Raw genomic sequence first — 23141 nt, forward strand, 5'->3', positions numbered from 1 at the left:
GTAGAAACGAACTCACTTTGAGCAGCCTGAGTGATCAGCGGACAGAGCTGGACTGATAGATGCGATTATAAGGTTAAGGGGCAAGGCGGAAGGGGGGAGAGGGGAGGGGTAGAGGCGGAGCAACTGTCACGGAGCTAAGGTGAGCGGAAGGATGTGGTAGTGGGGGTAAATGATGTGGATATGTACTGCGTATGGTTTGAAAGATCGAATTGTTTTTAGGTGGTCTAATATTTCTTAACCATTTAATTAAGAGATCATAAAGAATATTAGATTTCTCGGAAATTTCATTTAAATTATAGTTAGGGTTGAAATATTGATCGCATTGAATGAAACAATTTTCGACAACTAGTACCTCATGTGAACGATATGTGATTCTTTCACGTTAATAAACATCTTTGTATTGAATAGGAGGAACCCTCTTAATTTCAAATATTGTAATCCCACTTCAATACGGATCATGAAATTTCTAAATATTAATAATTAAATTTCTGCTTCAAAATACTATTGCAATACCAAGTACAATATTACTATAGGCCTATATTGATTTTACACATGGACAATAAAAATAATTTTCATTCAGAATTTTTCTTTTCATTTCATTACAATTTTTATGCTTTTAAAATGTTAGTTTGGATTAACCAAGTTTCTGTATTAGCAGGGGTCAAATTAGAGGGACTCTATTGTTTCTAAGATTTACAATTAACCCAGAACAATGTACCTCATCTGATATCAAGCATGAAATAATGTTATGTAACATGACAGACAGGTTTGCTTTGCAATTACTGTAGTTTCTGCAACACTGTGCCACACAGAAATTGCAGAGTTTGCAACCAATACCAAGTTTTCTGTTTGATGTATACTTAACCAAACTGCCATAAGCAAATCCATCAAAAAATTACAAGTATCTCAAAAACCTAACATCCCTGTGCCGACTCATTTTCACCAGAAAGTAGAAATAGCTTCTTTTGCATCTACTATCCATTAAGGAAATATTCAGAAATACAATACAAATTTAAGCAAATATCTCAAAATGCCATTTTTGAAGAAATCTGAAACAAAAGCCCCTCTGTATTCATAAAAAATTTACAGTATGCAACAAAAGCAATACATACTTGGAGCTTGATTCTCCAGCTTTCACAGGTTTCTTAGATTTTCCTTTGGACAAATACTCCTTCAACTTTTCGGCTCGATCCAAATACTGCAAGCATTTACTGCGAATGCTATCTTTAGCACGTTCTCCTTGAGCTTCATCTGAAATATTGAAAAGATGTTTGAAATACATGAACAATTATTTCATTTACGTGCTTGGAACATCATGGTCATCAACCACATATGTGTAATAAAATGTCTGATAACTTATATTAGGAGGTAAATACTAGTTCATATATAACTGATTAGGACTATATTAGGGCAGAAAGTGGCCTTACCAGAAGCAAAATTTTAGCATTTTCGCCTCTTGCGTTAAAATGGAAAACGAAAAAAAATCCTTTCCAAGGGGATTTAACGCAAAATTTGAACCTTCAGCATTCTCCTGAATATTGTAAATAAATCACATTTGATGTCTTCATTGAGTTACGTTTGGCAAGTGTGTTGTCACCTCATTATGAATTCTTACTTTGTGCAATGCACATATACTTGTAAGTTATTGCGAGCTGTGTCCAAAAGAGCCTTCTCATTCTCATCAGACATCATGGTTGTCTCTCAGACAGGTGGACAATTCCACATTGTCTGTGACTCCGTATTACGAGCATAAGGGAGTATAGGCTAGTTTGAACAATTCCAATTACGAATGTTAATAGCCATGTAAGATGTTATTTTTTGTATAATCATCCCTTTTCAAAACTAATTTAATTATTCCTCCTCAAAACACTTGAGATGGCTGAAAATGACAAAAGAAAATGAACCAAACTTTCTATGACAACACTCTGAAAAACAAAACCGAAAAAACAAGTTAATCAGCTGCCCCTACCAATATTTTGTTCTGCATCCTAACAAATGTGTGAGATAGTCATGAGGTTGATATGTCTCTGCTAGCATCCGGCATGGTACTAATGCACTGTGAACACATGCTGCGAATGATTCTGAATACTATTATCTTTCCCGCCGTGTGACTATACACCAGGCCTTTCCAACTCGAGCACTTAGTGCTGGTGATCACCAGCGCTACACTCAGCAGCACCGTTTCCCTCTTCCCCCACCTAGTCCACGCAGTACACTGTGTTTTACATCAAGAACAATTATGTGCAAAAAAACTTTCACAACTTTAAAACTGTTATGGATACTGTGTCAAAATGTGTACATTTCTGCAGAAAGTAAGGTTTGAACCATCGGCAGTTCACAGAATTGTTAAAAGATCTCAAGGCAGAATGTAGCGACATTCCCTTTTATTGTATTGTGCGCTGGTTAAGTTGCGCGAAAGTGCTAGCAACCTTCTTTGCAATAACTGAAAGAAATTGCTTTGTTCATGGAGATGAATGGTTCTCCACAACCAACTTTGCAGAATAAACAATGGGTAGCTGACCTCGCTTTCTTGGCGGACATAGTCTTATTTGAACGGTTTAAATATTTCATTGCAAGGGAGAAACACATTGATCAGCACCATGTGTGACAGAATTAAGGCTTTCAAAATGCAGAGTTTGTTACTGAAAAGTCAGCTTGAAGCCAGAAATTTTGAAAATTTTACTTCATTAAAATCATTACATTTGTCTACTTATGAAAATGTTGAAGACTATCAGACGCTGTTACAGACTTTGTACGATGCCCGATTCAAATAAATGAATGATATGGCACCTCAACTTGAAATATTTATGACCCCATTTTCAGCGCGCCCTGAAAAACCACCATCGTATTTCCAAACAGAGCTGATAAAACTGCAGTGCAACACAATCCTAAATGAGAGGTACTAGCACTACAACGGTGATTTGATTTCCTTTTACAAAGGTGTTCATCCACAAGAATTTCCCAGACTTCATGCACTTGCCTTAAAATTTACGTCAATGTTCTGTACAACTTATGCATGGAAAATTCTAAATTCCCATGGAGGGAATTAGATACTTTTCACCCATAGAGCATGTCAAAAATGTCAAAAATAGATCAGATGTAAGGCTTTCCAGGCGTTTGCTCTATTAAGCAGCGTTTCATCTTAGGTCTGACACTAGACTCATAAGAGTGGGATGTGTCAGACCCTACCCACTGACACTGCGGTGTATGCAGGTGAACTTATCAGAAGCCCTTATAAGAGGCACAGTCTGATAAGTGCATACGGGAGATAAATCTCCACAATGGAATTATTGCCCGCCTAGCAATTCCGAATGGAAAATTCTAAATTCCCATGGAGGGAATTAGATATTTTCCACCAACAGAGCATGTCAAAAATGTCAAAAACAGATCAGATGTAAGGCTTTCCAGGCATTTGCTCTTAACCAGCATTTCATCTTAGGTCTGACACTAGACTCATAAGAAAGGGATGTGTTAACCGTACCCACTAACGCTGGTAGCGATGGGACTATCGAATGAAAACTACCGAATTATTTGATAGTCGTCAACTGCCGTTACAACCGATTGTTTCCGTTTGCATTCGGTTTCTCATTCGGATCGCAAATTCCAATTGTTTCCACTATTTAGCGCTGAAATCGCACCTCTTTCGTCATGGAGTGGTCAGTCATTTATTAGAAAAATGGCCACGGCACTTTTCAACATACAAGTGTATGCACCAATTCACTCCGCTTCTGTGTGTTTCAAGACGGTAATCAACCCAGTCCTTAATGAAAATAAAATGCATTTACCAGTATATAAACCTACATATACGATGTTTGTGAGCAAATTAATGAGCACTTAGGTCTCGCAACGGTGATAGTGCAACGGTTAAGTCAACGGACTGCAGACTGCACGGATACAGGTCCGAATCTACCTCTTGGCGACTTTTTTTAAACATAGGAATATTGTTTTATCAAGGAGAATTATTTCCGTTTTATAGTTTGTTAGTGAGTTATGCTGCCGCTTACAGTTTAAAGGGATTATTTCTGCCGTATAACTGGTAAAACAGGCTAGGTGAAAGCAATACCAGTCCTTCCCTCATTATGATCGGCGCGCGCATGCGTCATTAGCAATCATTTGGTGCTAAACAAGTCATCCAACATGGCTGTATGCCAACTTTCAAAGTGCAAGGTCAAATTTATCATTCCATAGGCAGTCTATTGCCAAATGCTCATCAAGATCCTGAATTTTTGCAGATTTACTTTGTTGGTGAAGATGAAAGAGAAAACGCAATTTTAATATTGTGTAAACCTTAAATGAATGGAATTATTTTAAAATTAATATATGCAGTCCACCTTTGTGGTTAGTGTGATTAGCTGCCACCCCCGGAGGCCCGGGTTCGATTCCCGGCTCTGCCACGAAATTTGAAAAGTGGTACGAGGGCTGGAACGGGGTGCACGCAGCCTTGGGAGGTCAACTGAGTAAAGGTAGGTTTGATTCCCACCTCAGCCATACTGGAAGTGGTTTTCCGTGGTTTCCCACTTCTCCTCCAGGCAAATGCAGGAATGGTACCTAACTCAAGGCCACGGTCGTTTCCTTCCCTCTTCCTTGTCTATCCCTTCCAGTCATCCCATCCCCCACCAAGGCCCCTGTTCAGCATAGCAGGCGAGGCCGTCTCGGTGAGGTACTGGTCATCCTCCCCACTTTCATACCCGACCCGTAGTCTGAAGCTCCAGGACACTGCCCTTGAGGCCGTAGAGGTGGGACCCCTCACTCAGTCGGAGGGAAAAGCCGACCCTGGCGGGTAAGCAGATTAAGAAGAAATATGCACTATATTTGGTCCTAGGAAAATATGTTGTCTTTTCATTTACCGTAGTTAAGTTTGCTGTATCCATATTACTTTAAAATGTGGTGTCAACCTTCGTCTGAAATTACCTAACATTTGTTATTTTATGAACAGACGATCTTACATTCATTAATTTGTGGTTAGGAACACAAAAATTGCATTTTATTTAATATGAAACATAATGACCACAATTACTTTAATCGGGACATTTTATCTTATTTTATAGACCAACGTATTTCAGCTTCCAATTACTTCACTCGAACATTGTGTAACGTTCGTTACTAGTCTCTATATTTCCGCTTATATCACTATCAACAAAACAAACATGCTATACAAATCGGTACTATAATACAACAATCCACATTTCGGTAGTTACAAGCAAACCTAGCAATACTAATACTATCGCAGTGCAAAACGTATAGGCTATTACTACCGATTTCAAACCGAATGAAAACTATCAAATGTTTTCATACGATAGTCAAACCTCACAATCGGTAGTCTACCGATAGTTTAAAACATTCGATATTCCCATCACTAGACACTGGGGTGTATGCAGGTGAACTTATCAGAAGCCCTTATAAGAGGCACAGTCTGATAACTGCATACGTGAGATAAATCTCCACAATGGAATTATTGCCCGCCTAGCAATTCCAAATGGAAAATTCTAAATTCCCATGGAGGGAATTAGACATTTTTCACCAATAGAGCATGTCAAAAATGTCAAAAACAGATCAGATGCAAGGCTTTTCAGGTGTTTGCTCTATTAACCAGCGTTTCGTCTTAGGTCTGACACTAGACTCATCAGAGTGGGATGTGTCAGACCCTAGCACAGACTGTGCCTCTTATAAGGGCTTCTGATAAGTTCAACTGCATACACCCCAGCGTCAGAGGGTAGGGCTTCTTTAATGGGCTGGATAGTTTTTATTTAAATTTTGTTTTGTTATTTAGGCTACATTTATATGAATGGCTTTCGTAGTATTATATTCCTAGTTTCATTATTATTATTATTATTATTATTATTATTAAGGGATAGTCTAACAAGCTTTTTAACGGACTGTTTAGTTTTTCTTTAATTTTCCATTGTGTAATTCATGTTTACGTGAACTGCTTTTGTGGAAAAAAATATATTTTCGAGGCTTTAATAATTATCTTTAACAAACATAAGAAAGCTAAAATTTCTCCTGGATCTCACAACTTTCCCTGCTGAATTGCTCCCCTCCTTTCCCTTCTCCTCCCTTGTTCTACTCAGCTGACAGCTGACCCGAACCAACATTCTGGCAGATCCCGCTGTAGCACACGCTTTGTTTAGCATACGTTATATGTTCAATCTTCAACAAGTAGTCAGGCACATTTTTGGTCCTTTGAATGATTTTTACTTGCAAGTTTTACTTTCTTTCCCTTTCTTCCATATCTTTATATTCTTATTTTCTTTCTTTATAGATTTTAATAGAACATCATAACACTCATTATGCCAATATTTCCAGCTAATGTTCAATGTTGAATTCAAAAAGGAAACCCTTGTTTTACACAATTATCCTTCCACCAAGTGTGCTGCTTTACATATTAATGATCAGTGGGTGTCTTTTTTAACACTGATAGATTTACAGAACAAAATTGTATTGTCTCAAGCATTCAGGAAGTGATTCATTAAGTGCACAGACATATGCTTTTGGAAAAAGACTGATTTCCATTCTTATTTGTCACCTTGCATTAAGATGTACATTTTTATATGAACATTTTTTGTCAATTTTACAATTAGTTTCAGTTTACTTATTAGAATTTTTTCCATTTTATTCAATTCGTTGTTTTAATATGTGGCTGAAAAAGGCCTAAATATTGGCCAAAACATGTAGCTAAGTTTTTAATCATGACCTTTTAAGTGTTACTAATATATACCGAACTGTACTGACTAAGGTGGATTTTTAATTTCTCTTTTCTTTTTTTAAAGGGAATTTTGTGTATTACATTATCAGCACAGAACTTTAGGAATATGAGATTCATAAACTGTAATGAAGTCCACTGTCATAAAACAGCAGGAATATATGAAATTAGACCTGAAATGGTGAAATATAGTGGGAATGCAGGGATGTCACAGAGTAATGAGATTAGCAAGGAATGCTGGTAAGGTACCTTCTGATTGAATGAAAGCAATAACTGCACCCATCTTTAAACAAGGGAATAGGATGGATTGCAACAACTATCCAGGTATTTCATTAATTAACGTACCAAGCAAGGCATGTTGGAAGGGAGACTGCGATCAATGGTTGAGAGTAAGTTGGATGAACAGTGTGGTTTCACACCACAGGGGAGCTTTCAGGATCAGATTTTCAGTATGCGCCAGGTAAATGAAAAAGGCTACAAAAGGAATAGACAGGTATGTTTATGTTTCGTTGACCTAAAGAAGGGAAAATATGATAGGTGTACTACAGATGTATGGGATTAAAGGTAGATTATTAAGACACTTCTATGCATGAACACTGTCGTATGGACTAACACTCTTATGTGTATGAAGTCTGAGCGCCATTAGTTTTAATATTTAATATTTAATTTCTGGAGGAATTGTGAAGTTTTGTACTTCGGACTATTTCGGCTATTTATGATGGGTCGAATGGGAACGTCCTTTTTATGTATTTTTGGCAATGATCTGACGGTGGGTAATTTGGGATTCATGTAGATGAACATTTTTACATGAGCTGGTCATAATATCACATACAAAATTTCATATCTTGAAGCTAATTCTGATTAAACTACATCAAGAACGTAATATTGAGGTTAAAAAAAATGAAAATTATGGAAACTAATACAAATTTGGAATGCTTTTCCACAACATTTTACAATGTAAAATACGTGTACAGCAATTGTAATTATATGTATTCTGCACTCATTCACAATATTCGTATATAAATTTTAAATTGTCTTCGAACTTACCATCAAATAAGACTTTAAACTACCATTAATGTCAATACTTGTACATGACAGCCTTGTTTTAAGTGAAAATTCACCAATGTGTTCACTAGTGTAACATTTTTTTAAATCAATTTGATATTCTGTTAATGATAACCCCTTGTAAATGTTTTTTAATGTATTCACTCATGCAACTTATTTTTATAATTTCCAACCAGACGTCTGGTAGAATGTTGAGGTATTGATATGACTGATGATGCCCCACAGAAGGGGCGAAACATGTCTCAACTATTTTAACGATGTTTAACTAATACGTTAACATCTTGTACTGTATTGAATAGGTTGAAGCTAAAATAAATTTTGCGCAGGTTATTCCGTGCAAAGAAGTCAAATCAGATTTTCTCCCTCCTGATTTCTGCCACCATAGCCATGGGGGCCTATGATGTCTTCGCAGTCTTGCCTACCCTGAAAGAAAATCCTCTGCAGTGTTAGGCCTAGCAAGTCAGCTGAACAGAGTTAATGAGTTTGTTGCTTTCAAAACCAAAACATAAAATTATCCCAAAGTATGACAATTCGTTGATTAAGTTAATCTGCTTTCTCTCCATCTAAATTAATGGATCATCAAATCATCTGTTTTTTATGACTGCCGTCACAGTAGTTTTGATGGTTTAAATTGAGCCTGTTCTCATGGCCCCAAGCATCTACTACATTCAGAGCAGTGTTCACCTGGGAAGTTAACTCACTGATAATAATGTAAGTGCATCATCGGCTTAGGCGATTATAGAACAGCCAGTGGAAAGATGTTAGGATAACAGATCATTGTACAATACATTCCAGAAACATGGGCTGCACGATTATCCCTGGGGCATCCTCTACAGTAGTTATTTGTCGTGTCACTGTGGTGTGTGCCCACTTCAGCTGTACATGTCTGCAAAATAACTTTGAACTATTTTAATAAGATTTTATGGACACCTTTTGATTTTAAGCTGGAATAAAATCCTAGGCCACCAAGCTTTGTCAAAAGCTCAAGAAACGTCAAGCGAAACTAGAAGTCCAATCACCTGTTGTCTGTATGTGTCCTTAATCCAATCTGTTACATTAAGGACGTCCCCTGAGGTTCTGTTTAAGAGCACAGCCGTAGTGTTGAGCAGTCATAAAATCATTTTTGAAGAGCTTTTCAAAGATTTTCTTCAACACCGGCAAGAGACTTATGGGATGGGAAGGCTTTATTTTTATTTTTATTGCTGCCATGCTTGGGAATTATTTTCACTAATGCCATTTTCCAGCAGTAGGGAAACATTTAAATTTAGGCACAAGTTAAATACAGTAAGAAACAGAGCTGGCAAAGTGTAATGAAGATGCTTTATGATGTTAGCAGAACCCGCATCAGGACCAGGATCTTTCTCATCATTTTGCATTCAGATAGCTCGGTCAACTTCTTTCTCACTGAAGGGAATACGTTACAGATAGGCGGAAGTATAGAAGATTGTTGACGAATGTAAGCTTGGTCTACATTATTTACTGCATCTTCCGGGAAGAAAGCTTCACTGAGTGCATTTGCTGTTTTTTGCAGTGTCATCGTGATGACGGTCTTTATAGATTGTACTCGTATTTATCCCGAAGTCCAGAGCTGCCTTTTCCAGCATCTCCACCGTACCAAAGTCCACCTTATCCGCCGTAGATGCCGTTGAGTTCTTCACTCGTAATTCTTTTTTATTTGCTTTACGTCACACCGACACAGAAAGGTCTTATGGCAACAATGGGATAGGAAAGGCCTAGGAATGGGAAGGAAGCCGCTGTTGCCTTAAGGTGCAGCCCCAGCATTGTGCCTGGTGTGAAAATGGGAAACCACGGAAAACCATTTTCAGGGCTGCCGACAGTGCACTCGTAACTCTGAGCTGGGACACTTACCAGATATTGCACACTGGGTCAGTGTACCTCTGGGACTCACATAGGCAGGGGAGTCACTCCCTGGGTAGGGCTGCCTCCGAAGAGGTTCCCTACCTGATACATTTTCTACTGTGGACCCATAAATGCTAGAGTATCACATTTTAGAGTTACACTGAATTTGTACAGTAAAATTGTATGCACAATAAAAACAGGAACATAATCTTTTGCTTTCATAAATCACCACTGCCTATTAATAGAAGCCCCCGCTTCTCGTAAAGTGCGAAACCACGAAATTTTTGCAAAATATTACAAATTTGGCTCAAAACACAAAATTATTTATCTTTAAGCAAAATCGTGAAATAACCGATGAAATTACGTGGAATTACTCTTTAATCCAAGAAGCATAATAAAATGCGATTAAAAACTATGAAGACTTATCTAGCAAAGCAAATTCCCATCCTATGAGAACTTTCAACATCAGAATATCCTGAACCATACACAGTGTTTAGGGATCTAGTTGGTAGTTCATGTAGATCAGGTTAAGATATTGATGTGATTGCCATTCTTATTTCCTTAACATCAGCATATGGGCATTTTGTGAAAGCTACAGTGAAGGCTTTATGGATCCCAGTCCGTAATGTTGATAGCAAGGGGACATTTTCAATGTAATGTAATATAATGTCTGACAGGAGAACTGCTCTTACTCCCAGTAATACGGAATGCATGGTATCTCTTGTCTTTTTCAGACTGGTAGGTGTAACGGTTCAAATCCTGTTACAAGGTGATATCTGTATTTTTATTATTATTATTATTATTATTAGTATTATTATTATATAATTATAATTATTATGTCCGTATTATTATTATTTTATCTGTGAGATTACTATTATTGTATTATCATTCTTATTCAATTCCATTCTGCAATGCTTGTCGCTTGCATGATTGTAGTTAAATGTATGCATATATACGTGTGTGTAGAATAACACTCAAGACATGTACAGTGAGAATTGTTATATATCAGATGTTGGATATGACATTGCTACATCGTGGAATACTGCTGGCATTACTGTCAAGTCATTGCTACGTCATGGCTACGTCATTGTGAGCATTTAGTGATGCGTTCATGGTCTTTGAGATACATAGGGAGCCCCGGGGGATTTCACCATTGTATGCAATATCTGTTGCGAGGTGGGAGTCGATAATAGTTATTTCTGGAGGTTACGTAGGTGCGTCAACCTAACGTCTATAAAAGGTGGCTGCATATTGTAGCGTCAGTCATTATTCTACTGGAAGGAGAGGCACAGTTAGCCATTAAGTGAACGAAATGGAGTGGCCTCAGTCAGTCAACGAGAGTCATTATTCAATTGGAAGGAGAGGCGACAGTTGGTCGGAGTGTGAACGAGATGCAGAGGCCTCAGTCGGTCATTAAGTCAACGGGAGTCTACGGGAAGGAGAGGACTCTGTGATTCATTACTCATGGGTCATCGAGAGAATGAGGCTACAGTTGGTCAGTCTCTTAGTTGAAGATACGGACGGGAAGGCTTACCACGAAGTCAAAGAAGGATAGACTTACCAAGTAGTCATATGATATGGAGAAGAAGCAGTCACATGGACACATCTACAGTAAACACCAGATCTAAGGAATACGTCGTAATTACACTCAAGGTGTTGAAGGTACAGTCATGTGAACCAGTGAGGGATATATTTCATATAAATTGTTAAAAGTCCAGTCAAGAAGAATTCAAATTCATGTCTAGTTTCTTTCAGTTGCAATGTCATAATTTAATATTCACATCTGTTTTATCACAGCAAGACTTACTATTTTTTATATACAATTTAAAGAATATATTTTGTTCTATCAAATGAATTCATTGTATTATTTCAATGACAGAATTAGCTAACCTCAAATTAAATGGGCAAACCGAACGCCAATCTCCCCCACACCCTTTTAGTAATAAATATTTACATAGGTATGCTGGATAAAATTTGTCCAAACATCCATGCTTTGTTATATGTAATATGTGTATTCATCAGAAGCATAGCTCTCATGTTTCTTGTACCTATAAAAAAATAAAAAGGGTTTTACTGTAAATAAGCTATCAACTATCTTTTGGTTTAGCATTTATTGTTGAAAGGTGGAAATAAAATAAGTGAAATTTTTTAGGATATTGGAAAAAAAAACACCAACCAAAATAACATTTTAAATGACAAAATTAGGCAAACATTTTCACCACAAACAGGTGCCTCTACATATTAACATTAGATTGGCCACCTCCCCAGCACTCCTAGAACGATCACGGTGGTCAATTTGACCACTGTATTAAAATTTACAGTTTTAAATGACTGTACATCATATTTTAAGGGCACAATTTGTCAGGAAATCTTTTCAAACTATGTCATCACTATGCTTTATTTACTATTATACAACAATATGGAACTTTACATTATTGCTCATAATTACATTCATTCGTCCAACAGGGTTGGCCTACAAGTCTTACTTGCTGTGATTAGCTACTTGACATTGGAATCCATGCTTACAAACTCTTTCTTGATCTTGTCCATGCATTTTGCACACACAGCTTAGTTACACATCCACGGTTTTGTTGCCATTACAATGTGCTCTCTGACACTGATGTCTTTTCATTGTGGTAGGTTCTTCCTTATTGCCTCGTGACATTTCTAGATTATGGACAAGGCTTATTGCCTTTTGTGGTTTCTTCCTTACATACAAGTCTCTTAGTCCATGAGCCACCTGAAGCAACAATGATCTTCGATTTATTTTCTTTCTAGTGACACCTGTGTAGAGAACTCAGGCTTTGTTCCATGCAAAATCTAGCATATTGAATAAAATCTCAACAGGCCAACGTTGGGACGGTGCTTTTGTTGTGTAAAAGCGAGCTATCCGATCTACTACATCCACTCTGTATTTTGTTGCATTGTAATACTTATTTGCTGTCTACACCTACACTTGGACCCACCATACTCAAAATGATAAAATTCTTTTGTTTCTTCCCTTGATACACAGTGACAGTGGTGTCACCACGCTTCACCACTAAGGTGCTATGTAATTTGGCATTAGAATTAGAATTTCTCTCTGTGTCAGGAACTTCACACCATGATTTATTTACTGTACTCTCAATACCTGTTCTCCTCTCTTTCAATTATTCTGCAAGACTCAAATTTGTTAGTAGTTACATGTCTTCCTTTATTCAGGAATGGAGCAACAAGACATAGAACTACATTCTCAGATAATGTCTGGCCAGCTGGTTGTACAAAGATACTTTCTGAGGTGGGGAAATGCACTCAAGACATATTTTGAATTTACATCCAAGATGATCCAGAATTTGATGGCAAATTTATCAGAATTTTTTGCCATAAATTGGATGAATCTACATCTGCTTTTAGTAGAACATAACTGCTCATCAATATACATGTTCGCACCTGCCTTGTAGCCTAGTTGACAGTTTACCATAAATTTATTCCAGACCTCCGACATAAGCGCAAACCTGTTCTCCAGACGCTCTGGCCTTGTTGATTTCATGTTGAAATGCTGGAAATGCATAATAGTTTTGAACTTCTACCGTGACATTGTCTCACTAAAGAAAGCTAGGTCCCAGTCTATCGACCAAATAAAGCAGACAGATTTTCCCTTCACACTATACATACCACGAGTGAAAAGTATTGCACTAAATTCATCCAACTCTTCGACTGAAGTAATCCAGGTATTTTCTTTAAGTCTACTCGTAGCTTTTGCCTCAGTACATTTTCTTATACGACGAATTCATTCATCAATCGCCAGCCGAAAAGCACTCGCTACATTACGACAAACACGGCATTCAGCAAATGCAATAGCACCACCAACTACACATTTGATGTTTTGATTTTTTTTTTTTCCTTATTTGCTTTTACGTCGCACCGACACAGATAGGTCTTATGGCGACGATGGGGCAGGAAGGGGCTAGGAGTTGGAAGGAAGCGGCCGTGGCTTTAATTAAGGTACAGCCCCAGCATTTGCCTGGTGTGAAAATGGGAAACCATGGAAAACCATCTTCAGGGCTGCCGACAGTGGGGTTCGAACCCACGATCTCCCGAATACTGGATACTGGCCGCACTTAAGCGACTGCAGCTATCGACCTCGGTGTTTTGATGTTGAAGTGGCACCAACTTCAATAATATCCCATGGTAAACCATCACGAGCAATCTACTGATTGTTCACAGGAGTGTAATTTTAGCTTCAGGGAGAGCTGACAACTGTTGAAGTGCACTTTCAACTGGAAGAAAGGGAGAGAACTATTTAATACAAGAGTTATCTTGTGTAACTGAAAATAAGGTTTTGTAACTAACAGAACAATGAAAGCCATATGTGAAACCCTACAACTAGAACAAAATAATCATACAGGTGCACAAACAATAAAATGCGACATATTACATCATGATTTTTACTAGCCTGATTATCCTGGATATTTTGGGGTGCAAGAATTTCATTATCACACTCAAGAACATCACTATCCACATGCTCACTCTCTGAATCACAGTGAACTGTAGGCGGAATGTATTCTAGATCATCACTGTCTGCCGAATCATCGGATTCTCCAGGACCAAACTCATTTTGTGCAATATTTCGCAGTCTACATAGTATCTCCTGCTTACCGAGTCCATGTGCACAGCGAGACACGCTAGTCCTTCCAGTACACTAGCACCAGTGTGCAACAATGAGTTACATGTGTGTATTTTGAGCAGGATCAATACCATTGTTATCCCATAATGGACATATTAATCTGTACAAATCTAACCAAGTGCAGTGCTCCATTGTTCTGTACAAATCTGCATTATTATTCTATAAAAATATCGTAGCTCAAACACGACTCCAGCAATCTATAAATTATTCCTGGTCAATATTTAGCTGCGGTTATTCTAGGTAGGTTGATTTTTACACCACTGCTTCACGTTTTCAGTCTAAATTAAACGTTAATGAGAAGAACAGCTAACCACCTGAGCATTTTGTAAACCTCTGGCCATAGGAATAGAAAACATGGAAATGGCAAAGTATTAAATTTACCCACCGGTCAAATTGGCCGCGGCGGCTGTTCTAATGTTACACACGAGTTTTCTTCAATATGCAAAAAATACAATAATGAATCCAAAGGGTGTACCAGTCTTCTTATAAACACTACATGAACAGAAAGCAAGCAAGCTTACAGTTTTATATTATTACCGACACTGATCCGAGATTACCAGTTTCACATGGAAAATCACAGCGACGTGATTTTTCATTTCAAAAATTCCAACATGCGCTGACCAGGATGTAAACCACACTCACCTTGATGAGAAGTCAGAGATGATGTCATTCAACATGGGCGCCCGCACAGGGGGCAAGGAGGGGGGCGCTTGCCCCCCCCCCGAATTCTAAAAAGGTTTATGTTCAATTGTTTATTATCATACCAGATTATTCCATAAACTGAACTTACTGACAGTCATCTAGCATCTGTTGTAACAGGAAATTTATGTAAACAATTTAATGTTGCTGACGTTATATTGGTCTTTATATTCAAGAAAATTGTTAATGTGCCCCCCCCCGGAAAAGATCCTGCGGGCGCCCATGTCACTCAACTACGAAAACAGAAAAAGTGGGTAATACCGTAAGGCTCAATGTCGCTGTCAATGGTCAAATATTTCCAATGTACCATATCTTTTCTTTTTGTAATTACCTCTGAAAAAGAACATATGGCTCTGACAAAGTCGATCCTGGAATGACTTCTGTATGCTTGCATGGAATGATGGTCCCATTGGAGGAAGGCCACTCGTACAGCTGTCATGCCCATTTGATCTCTAGCCAGCACCAAAGCAAGTGGGAAGACTTCGAAGCATGGTCATACCCACCCTCCAACCTTGTAGGGCCGCCCTCTTAAGTGACAGAGGTGGGTTCTACCACTTCAGGTCTAATTTAATCTATTCTTGCTGCTCTTTGACCATGTAGTTTATTTACCATCCTCTCTGCTTCCTCTAGCATTCTGAATCCTATACTTACATTGAGAAGATTTTCAAACTAGCATTCCAAGATTATTTCTAAAATCTTCCTGTGACTACTTTTTGGACTATTAATTATTTGCTTGGCTCTAATTCTTTCAACTACATTCTTGTTTTATCAGTTCATATTTGGAGCCACCTTTGATGCTCATGTTTTTACATTTAAACTCTTACACAGGGAATACAAACTGGAATAGATGGATCCATTCAAGAACCTGGGATGTGTATTTTATCAGTTTACATTGTTGTTCCAAGGCAATTCCTTGCTGTTTTTACTACTGCATGCACTATCTACTCATAAAAGACCAGGCCTCTCCAGAGGACATACGCCATCATCATCATCATCAGTATTAATATTATTACTGTCCATTCTTTGAACCTTTCATTAATCATAACATTTATTTCGGTCTACTTCCTTGTCCTACAGAATTTAAACCCACAACGTCTGCAGAGAGACTTCCACTATCTCCATCCCCTAGGCCTAGTGATACTTAGTTTACTGGAGATCAGATAGTCTGCAAACAATATGTCCATGCAAAATAAATCGCATAGGCATTTCTATTCAATGCATTTTTTTTCTTTCCCAGTGTTTCTCTGGTGTGAAAATAAGGAACCACAGAAAACCATCTTCAGGACTGCTGACAGTGGAATCCACCAACTTCCAATATAAGCTCACACTTACGCTAACCGAACTGCACAACTAATTGAATCTATTTAAAATAGTTTTATGTTGTATCCACCTTGTCAATACACCTTATAATGATTGAAAATTATTTATTTTATCACACATGTTTCAAGAAAATCATCCATTCCCTTCATCAGTGATGTCAGTCCAAGGAAAAAAACAATATAACACTATCTTGTTTTTCTTACAATTTAAAGAAGTATTGTATCCTAATTCACCATATCAATGAATAAAGAAACTAATGAAATATTATGAAAATGATCATTACATAAAATTTAATATTTTGTTGAACTGAATGAGAATACCTAAATAAATTTAAGATCAAGTTTTTCTTCTTTTTTCTTCTTTTTCTTCCTTAAATGATCAAATGCTAGTTCATACAGTGGGTTCTCTTCTGTACTTCTTTCATTTAAACTTGATTCAAAGTCATTTTTTAGTGCAAGATATATTTCTAAACTTTCCAAAACATTCATGAATTTTCCCTTTTTGACCAAATGTATTAACTCCATGTCATTAGAAATGTCTGTAAATTTATGATTCTTTTTAACCATATGCTCTCCGATTGCCGAATATCTTTTATGTTTGACTGCATTAACATGTTCTTTGTACCGTATAGCCGAACTTCTTCCAGACTGTCCTATGTATCGCTGTCTACATGTTTGAAATGTCAATTTGTAAATTCCTGGTTTATTATATATACATTTATTCTCTATTTTATCTGAATTGAAAATTATCTTATTAGTATTATTATCAGTTTTGCATGCAACACTGATGTTCTTTTTTTTCTGAAAATTTTAGCCAGTTGATCAGAGTGCTTATTTCGAAAAGTTAGAACTGCCAATTTCTTTTTCTCCTTTCGCTCTGTAATTAAAGTGGTTTTGGTTCATTTTTCTTTTTATTTATCATTCTATTAATAAATTTTCTGGAGTATCTGTTGCTACGAGCAATTTGGTGGATTATATTTCTCTCTCTATTATAATTTTTCCTGTACATAGGTATGTTCATTGCTATATTAATTAAACTGTAAAATGTTGCCTTTTTATGTTGACCTGAATGATTGGAGTCATTTCTGATAATAGTATCTCTTTGCGTAGCTTTTCTGAAAATTTGAAAATCGAAATGACCAGAATTTCTAGTAGTTTTTACATCTAATCTAAATATTTAAAGTTCTAACATTTTCAGATTCCATTGTAAAATGCACTTGTTTATCCAAAGTATTTAAAATAATCTAATATACCATCAGGTTTAACCTTTTGTTCATCGATAACGGGAGACGGGAATGTGCCTATTTGCCTATTTTATTCCTGTGTTCAGAAACATAGGCTTTTGAGATATAAATCTGTTTCAGGCTCCTTTAAGCTAGATTTAGTTGGTTTTATTGTGCCTATAAATGCCTATTTCAGGGGTTTTGCCTATTTAGAGTATAATTGCCTATTTGATGCCTTTTTAATCTATTTTAAAGAAGCTGGTTTTCTTCCAGTGCATTATATTGTAACTGATGTGCTCGACAGTATTATCTTCTCATTTCTCAAGATCTGTTTACCCCACGAACAAAAATGGGAATTCTTGGAAGTCACCAGAAATAGTTCCTGGGAAATTTCCGTCAGGAGAAACAAGAAACAATTTGACCTCGAATCCTTCAACCCCTCCAATATTCTAAGACAAATGCGAGAACCAATTAACGTCGAACCCTTATACCTCCTTCTCAATGTGAACTGTTGTACGTGTACGCTTTGTCTTCAGAACGTGTTGTGATTTATTGTGAAGAAGAAGGGTGTCTGTGGCGATGCCCAAAGAAAAATCATCGGGCGAGTTGGATGTGCGCTTAGGGGCGCGCAGCTGTGAGTTTGCATCTGGGAGATAGTGAGTTCGAGCCCCACTGTCGACAGCCCTGAAGACTATTTTCCGTGGTTACCCATTTTCACACCAGGCAAATGCTGGGGCTGTACCTTAATTAAGGCCACGGTTGCTTCCTTCCAACTCCTAGGCCTTTCCCATTCCATCGCCCCCATAAAACCTATCTGTGTCGGTGTGAAGTAAAAAATGTTATTGCAAAGAAAAATCGTCGAAGTCCTACAGGCTGAAGCGGTGGATCACAGGGGATCCCAATTTCACTACGGATGGAAAGGTAGTCTTCTGCCAAGCTTGGTCAGTTCGTTTGTTCCTTTTATCTTTTTTTTTGTGACCGAACTACGATCGCAATTCATTGTAGCATTTATAGGCCTATTAATTTACGTATTGTGGAAGTTATTTTGTTGCAATGCTATATCAGTCATGAACTTTCAATAATTAATATTACTAAAATGTAGATAGTCATTTTATTACTGAACAAGGAGTTATAATGCCGATGGTCTCTAGTCACAGAGTGGATGAAAATTAAAAATCGGTAATTTGAACTCTGATTCAATTCCCGCGAAAAGAGAGATTTACAAATGAAATATTTTCTGTCTTTCTGTCTGTCTTTCTTTCTTTCTTTCTTAATCTGTTTACCCTCCAGGCTAGGTTTTTCTCTCGGACTCAGCGAAGGATCCCACCTCTATCGTGTCAAGGGCAGTGTCCTGGAGCGTGAGAATTTGGGTCAGGGAGTACAATGGGGAGGAGGACTAGTACCTTTCCCAGACAGCCTCATCTTCTATGCTGAACAGGGGCCTTGTGAAGGCATGGGAAGATTGGAAGGGACAGGCAAATAAGAGGGAAGGAAGTGGCCGCGTCTTTAAGTTAGGTACCATCTCGGCATTTCCCTGAGGAGAAGTGGGAAACCACAGAAAACCACTTCAAGGATGGTTGAGGTGGGAAATATTTTTTGCTAGTGGCTTTACGTCACACCGACACAAATAGGTCTTATGGTGATGATGGGATAGGAAAGGTCTAGGAGTTGGAAGGAAGTGGGCATGGCCTTAAGGTACAGCCCCAGCATTTGCCTGGTGTGAAAGTGGGAAACCAGGGAAAACCATCTTCATGGCTGCCGACAGTGGGATTCGAACCCACTACCTCCCGGATGCAAGCTCACAGCTGTGCGCCCCTAACAGCACGGCCAACTCACCCGGCGATGTGGGAATCGAACCCACCTCTACTCGGTTGACCTCCCAAGGCTTAGTGGTCCCCGTTCGAGCCCTCGTGCCACTTTTTAAATTTCGTGGCAGAGCCGGGAATCGAACCCGGGCTACGTTGGTGGCGACTAATCACGCTAACTACTTCACCACAGAAGCGGACAACTGAATTGTAATTTTAAAAAATCGTGAGTAACTTTCACCAACGCTATGTGTAGGCTTTACTGAACTCTATTACGCTTCCACTATGCCTTCGCGAAACATAGGTTGAAGATCGAATGTGGTGCAGCTAGGACGATATCACAGAGGCTGGCTAGACATACAAGATGGCATGGCTTGGACAATGTCACAGCGTGTTTAACAAGGCTACAAAAACTATCTTTGTAAGACAAGGCCAGTGGAAAGACCGTTGGTCTGGACTGGTGAGGACTGGTTTGAACCTGTTGTGCTGGTGGGGGGGCAAGCAAAGAGTGTCTGGGGTGCGTAAGCTCTAGCATCCCATCTCCCATCTAGAGTTTTGCTAAACTGTGACAAAAAGTAAGTTTATGTGCGCATGACACGACAATTTCAAATCACGCGGTTTTCTAATTTTCAACGAGGGTGGCAGCCTTGTGGGCACACATGATGCAGAATCTATTGCAGGCAACAGAAAATAGTCTTCAGGACAGCTGACCCGGGTGACCAAAGCAGGCGAACAGCAACATATAAAATGTTCACAAATCTGAGATTTATAGTGCCTCCGTTTTAATTCTTCTGCATAAGTAAGAATACCTCCTCTGCGAACCATGTGACCTTGCTGCGGTGGGGAGGCTTGCGTGTCCCAATGATGCAGATAGCCGAGCCGCAGGTGCAACCATATCGGATGGGTATCTGTTGAGAGACCAGACTAACGAATGGTTCATCAAAAGGGGGGTAGCAGCCTTTCGGTAGTTTCAAGGGGGCAGTCTAGATGATTGACTGATACGGCCTTGTAATAATACTCAACATGGCTTAACTGTGTTGATATTGCTACACGGCTGAAAGCAACGGGAAACTACAGCCGTAACTACTTCCCGAGGACATGCAGCTCTCTCTATATGAATGGTGTACTGATGATGGCTTCCTCCCGGGTAAAATATTCCGGAGGTAAACTAGTCCCCCATTCGGATCTCCGGGTGGGGACTACATGAGAGGGGGCGATCATCAGGAAGATGGATACTGACATTCTGCGAGTCAGAGCGTGGAATGTTAGAAGTTTGAATCATCGTAGTAGGTCAGAGAATCTGAAAAGGGAGATGGATAGGCTAAAGTTAGATGTAGTTGGTATAAGTGAAGTACGTTGGCAGGAAGAACAAGATTTTTGGTCAGGCGACTACCGAATTATCAAGACAAAATCAAACACGGGAAATGCAGGAGTTGGTTTAATAATGAATAAGAAAATAGGGCAGCGGGTAAGCTACTACGACCAGCATAGTGAAAGATTTTTGTCGTCAAGATAGACACCAAACCAATGTCCACCACAATACTACGAGGAGATAGAAGATTAATACAATATGTAAAAGGTGACGAGAATCTAATTGTGATGGGAGACTGGAATGCAGTGGTAGGCCATGGAAGAGAAGGTAGTACAGTAGGAGAATTAAGATTGGGACAAAGGAACGAAAGAGGAAGTCGGATGGTTGAATTCTGCACTGATCATAATTTAGTCCTTGCCAATACTTGGTTCAAACACCAAAAACGACGGCTGTATACGTGGACGAGACCTGGAGACACTGGAAGGTATCAAATAGACTTCATTATGATTAGGCAGAGATTCAGAAACCAGGTGTTGGATTGCAAAACTTTCCCAGGAGCAGAAGTGGACTCTGACCACAACTTGTTAGTCATGAAATGCCATCTGAAGTTGAAGAAATTGAAGAAGGGAAAGAATGCAAAAAGATGGGATCTAGACAAATTGAAAGAAAGAAAAGAGTGTGAGGGATTGTTTCAAGGAACATGTTGCACAAGGACTAAATGAAAAGGCTGAAGGAAACACTATAGAGGAAGAGTGGAGAGTCATGAAAAATGAAGTCAGTAGGGCTGCTGAAGAAATGTTAGGAAGGAAGAAAAGATCAACTAAGAATCAGTGGATAACTCAGGAGATACTAGACCTGATTGATGAACGATGAAAATACAAGAATGCTAGAAATGAAGAGGGCAGAAAAGAATACAGGCGATTAAAGAATGAAGTGGATAGAAAGTGCAAGATAGCTAAGGAAGAATGGCACCTGGAATTGATGACATTCCCTCTGAATTACTAACTGCCTTAGGAGAAACCAGCATGGCAAGGTTATTTCATTTAGTGTGCAAGATGTATGAGACAGGAGAAGTCCCGTCCGATTTTCGGCAGAATGTTGTTATACCTATTCCCAAGAAAACCGGTGCTGACAGGTGTGAAAACTACCGCACCATTAGTTTAGTATCTCATGCCTGCAAAATTTTAACACGTATTATTTACAGAAGAATGGAGAAACAAGGTGAAGGTGAGTTGGGAGAAGATCAATTTGGCTTCAGAAGAAATGTAGGAACACGTGAAGCAATCCTGACTTTACGTCTGATCTTAGAGGATCGAATCAAGAAGGACAAGCCCACGTACATAGCATTCGTAGATCTAGAAAAGGCATTCGATAATGTTGATTGGACCAAGCTATTTATGATTCTGAAGATGATAGGGATTAGATACCGAGAACGAAGAATTATCTACAATCTGTATAAAAATCAGTCTGCAGTGATAAGAATCGAGGGCTTTGAAATGGAAGCAGCAATCCACAAAGGAGTGAGGCAAGGCTGCAGTTTGTCCCCTCTCCTTTTCAATTTTTACACAGAACAGGCAGTAAAGGAAATAAAAGAGAAATTTGGAAAGGGAATCACAGTCCAAGGAGAGGAAATCAAAACCTTGAGATTTCCCGATGATATTGTTATTTTATCAGAGACTGCAGAATATCTCGAGAAGTTGCTGAATGGTATGGATGAAGTCTTGGGTAAGGAGTACCAGATGAAAATAAATAAGTCCAAAACAAAAGTAATGGAATGCAGTCGAACGAAGGCAGGTGATGTAGGAAACATTAGATTAGGAAATGAAGTCTTAAAGGAAGTAGATTAATATTGTTACTTGGGTAGTAAAATAACTAGTGATGGCAGAAGTAAGGAGGACATAAAATGCAGTCTAGCACAAGCAAGGAAGAGCTTTCTTAAGAAAAGAAATTTGCTCACTTCAAACATTGATATCAGAATCAGAAAGATGTTTTTGAAGGCTTTCGTGTAGAGCGTCGCATTGTATGGAAGTGAAACATGGACGATAACTAGCTCAGAAAGAAAGAGAATAGAAGCTTTTGAAATGTAGTGTTACAGAAGAATGTTGAAGGTGAGATGGATAGATCGAATCACGAATGAAGAGATACTGAATCGAATTGGTGAGAGATCGATTTGGCTAAATTTGACGAGAAGAAGAGATAGAATGATAGGACACATCTTAAGACACCCAGGATTTGTTCAGCTGGTTTTTGAAGGAAGTGTAGGTGGTAAGAATGGTAGGGGTAGACCAAGGTATGAATATGACAAGCAGATTAGAGCAGATGTAGGATGCAATAGTTACGTAGAAATGAAAAGGTTAGCACGGGATAGGGTGGCATGGAGAGCTGCAACAAACCAGTCTACGGACTGATGACTCAAACACACAAGTAAGAATACTGCTAGAGGCAGCTTGATGAGTTTCTGGCAAGCATATAGGAAGGATCTCTCCTCT

General features: G+C 38.6%; 1 protein-coding gene across 1 annotated transcript in view; it reads right to left on the reverse strand.

The window, feature by feature from the left end:
* The window catches only part of LOC136864007 (vacuolar protein sorting-associated protein 4), a 212515-nt gene that overhangs the window by 153605 nt on the left and 35769 nt on the right, over window positions 1-23141 (reverse strand). Inside the window, exon 4 of the mRNA XM_067140502.2 lies at window positions 1113-1251. Within this exon, the coding sequence (XP_066996603.2) occupies window positions 1113-1251 (139 nt within the window). The remainder of the gene's footprint in view (window positions 1-1112; window positions 1252-23141) is intronic.

Source organism: Anabrus simplex, chromosome 2 (assembly GCF_040414725.1).
Source record: "Anabrus simplex isolate iqAnaSimp1 chromosome 2, ASM4041472v1, whole genome shotgun sequence".
In the NCBI taxonomy this organism is placed as follows: Eukaryota; Metazoa; Arthropoda; class Insecta; order Orthoptera; family Tettigoniidae; genus Anabrus; species Anabrus simplex.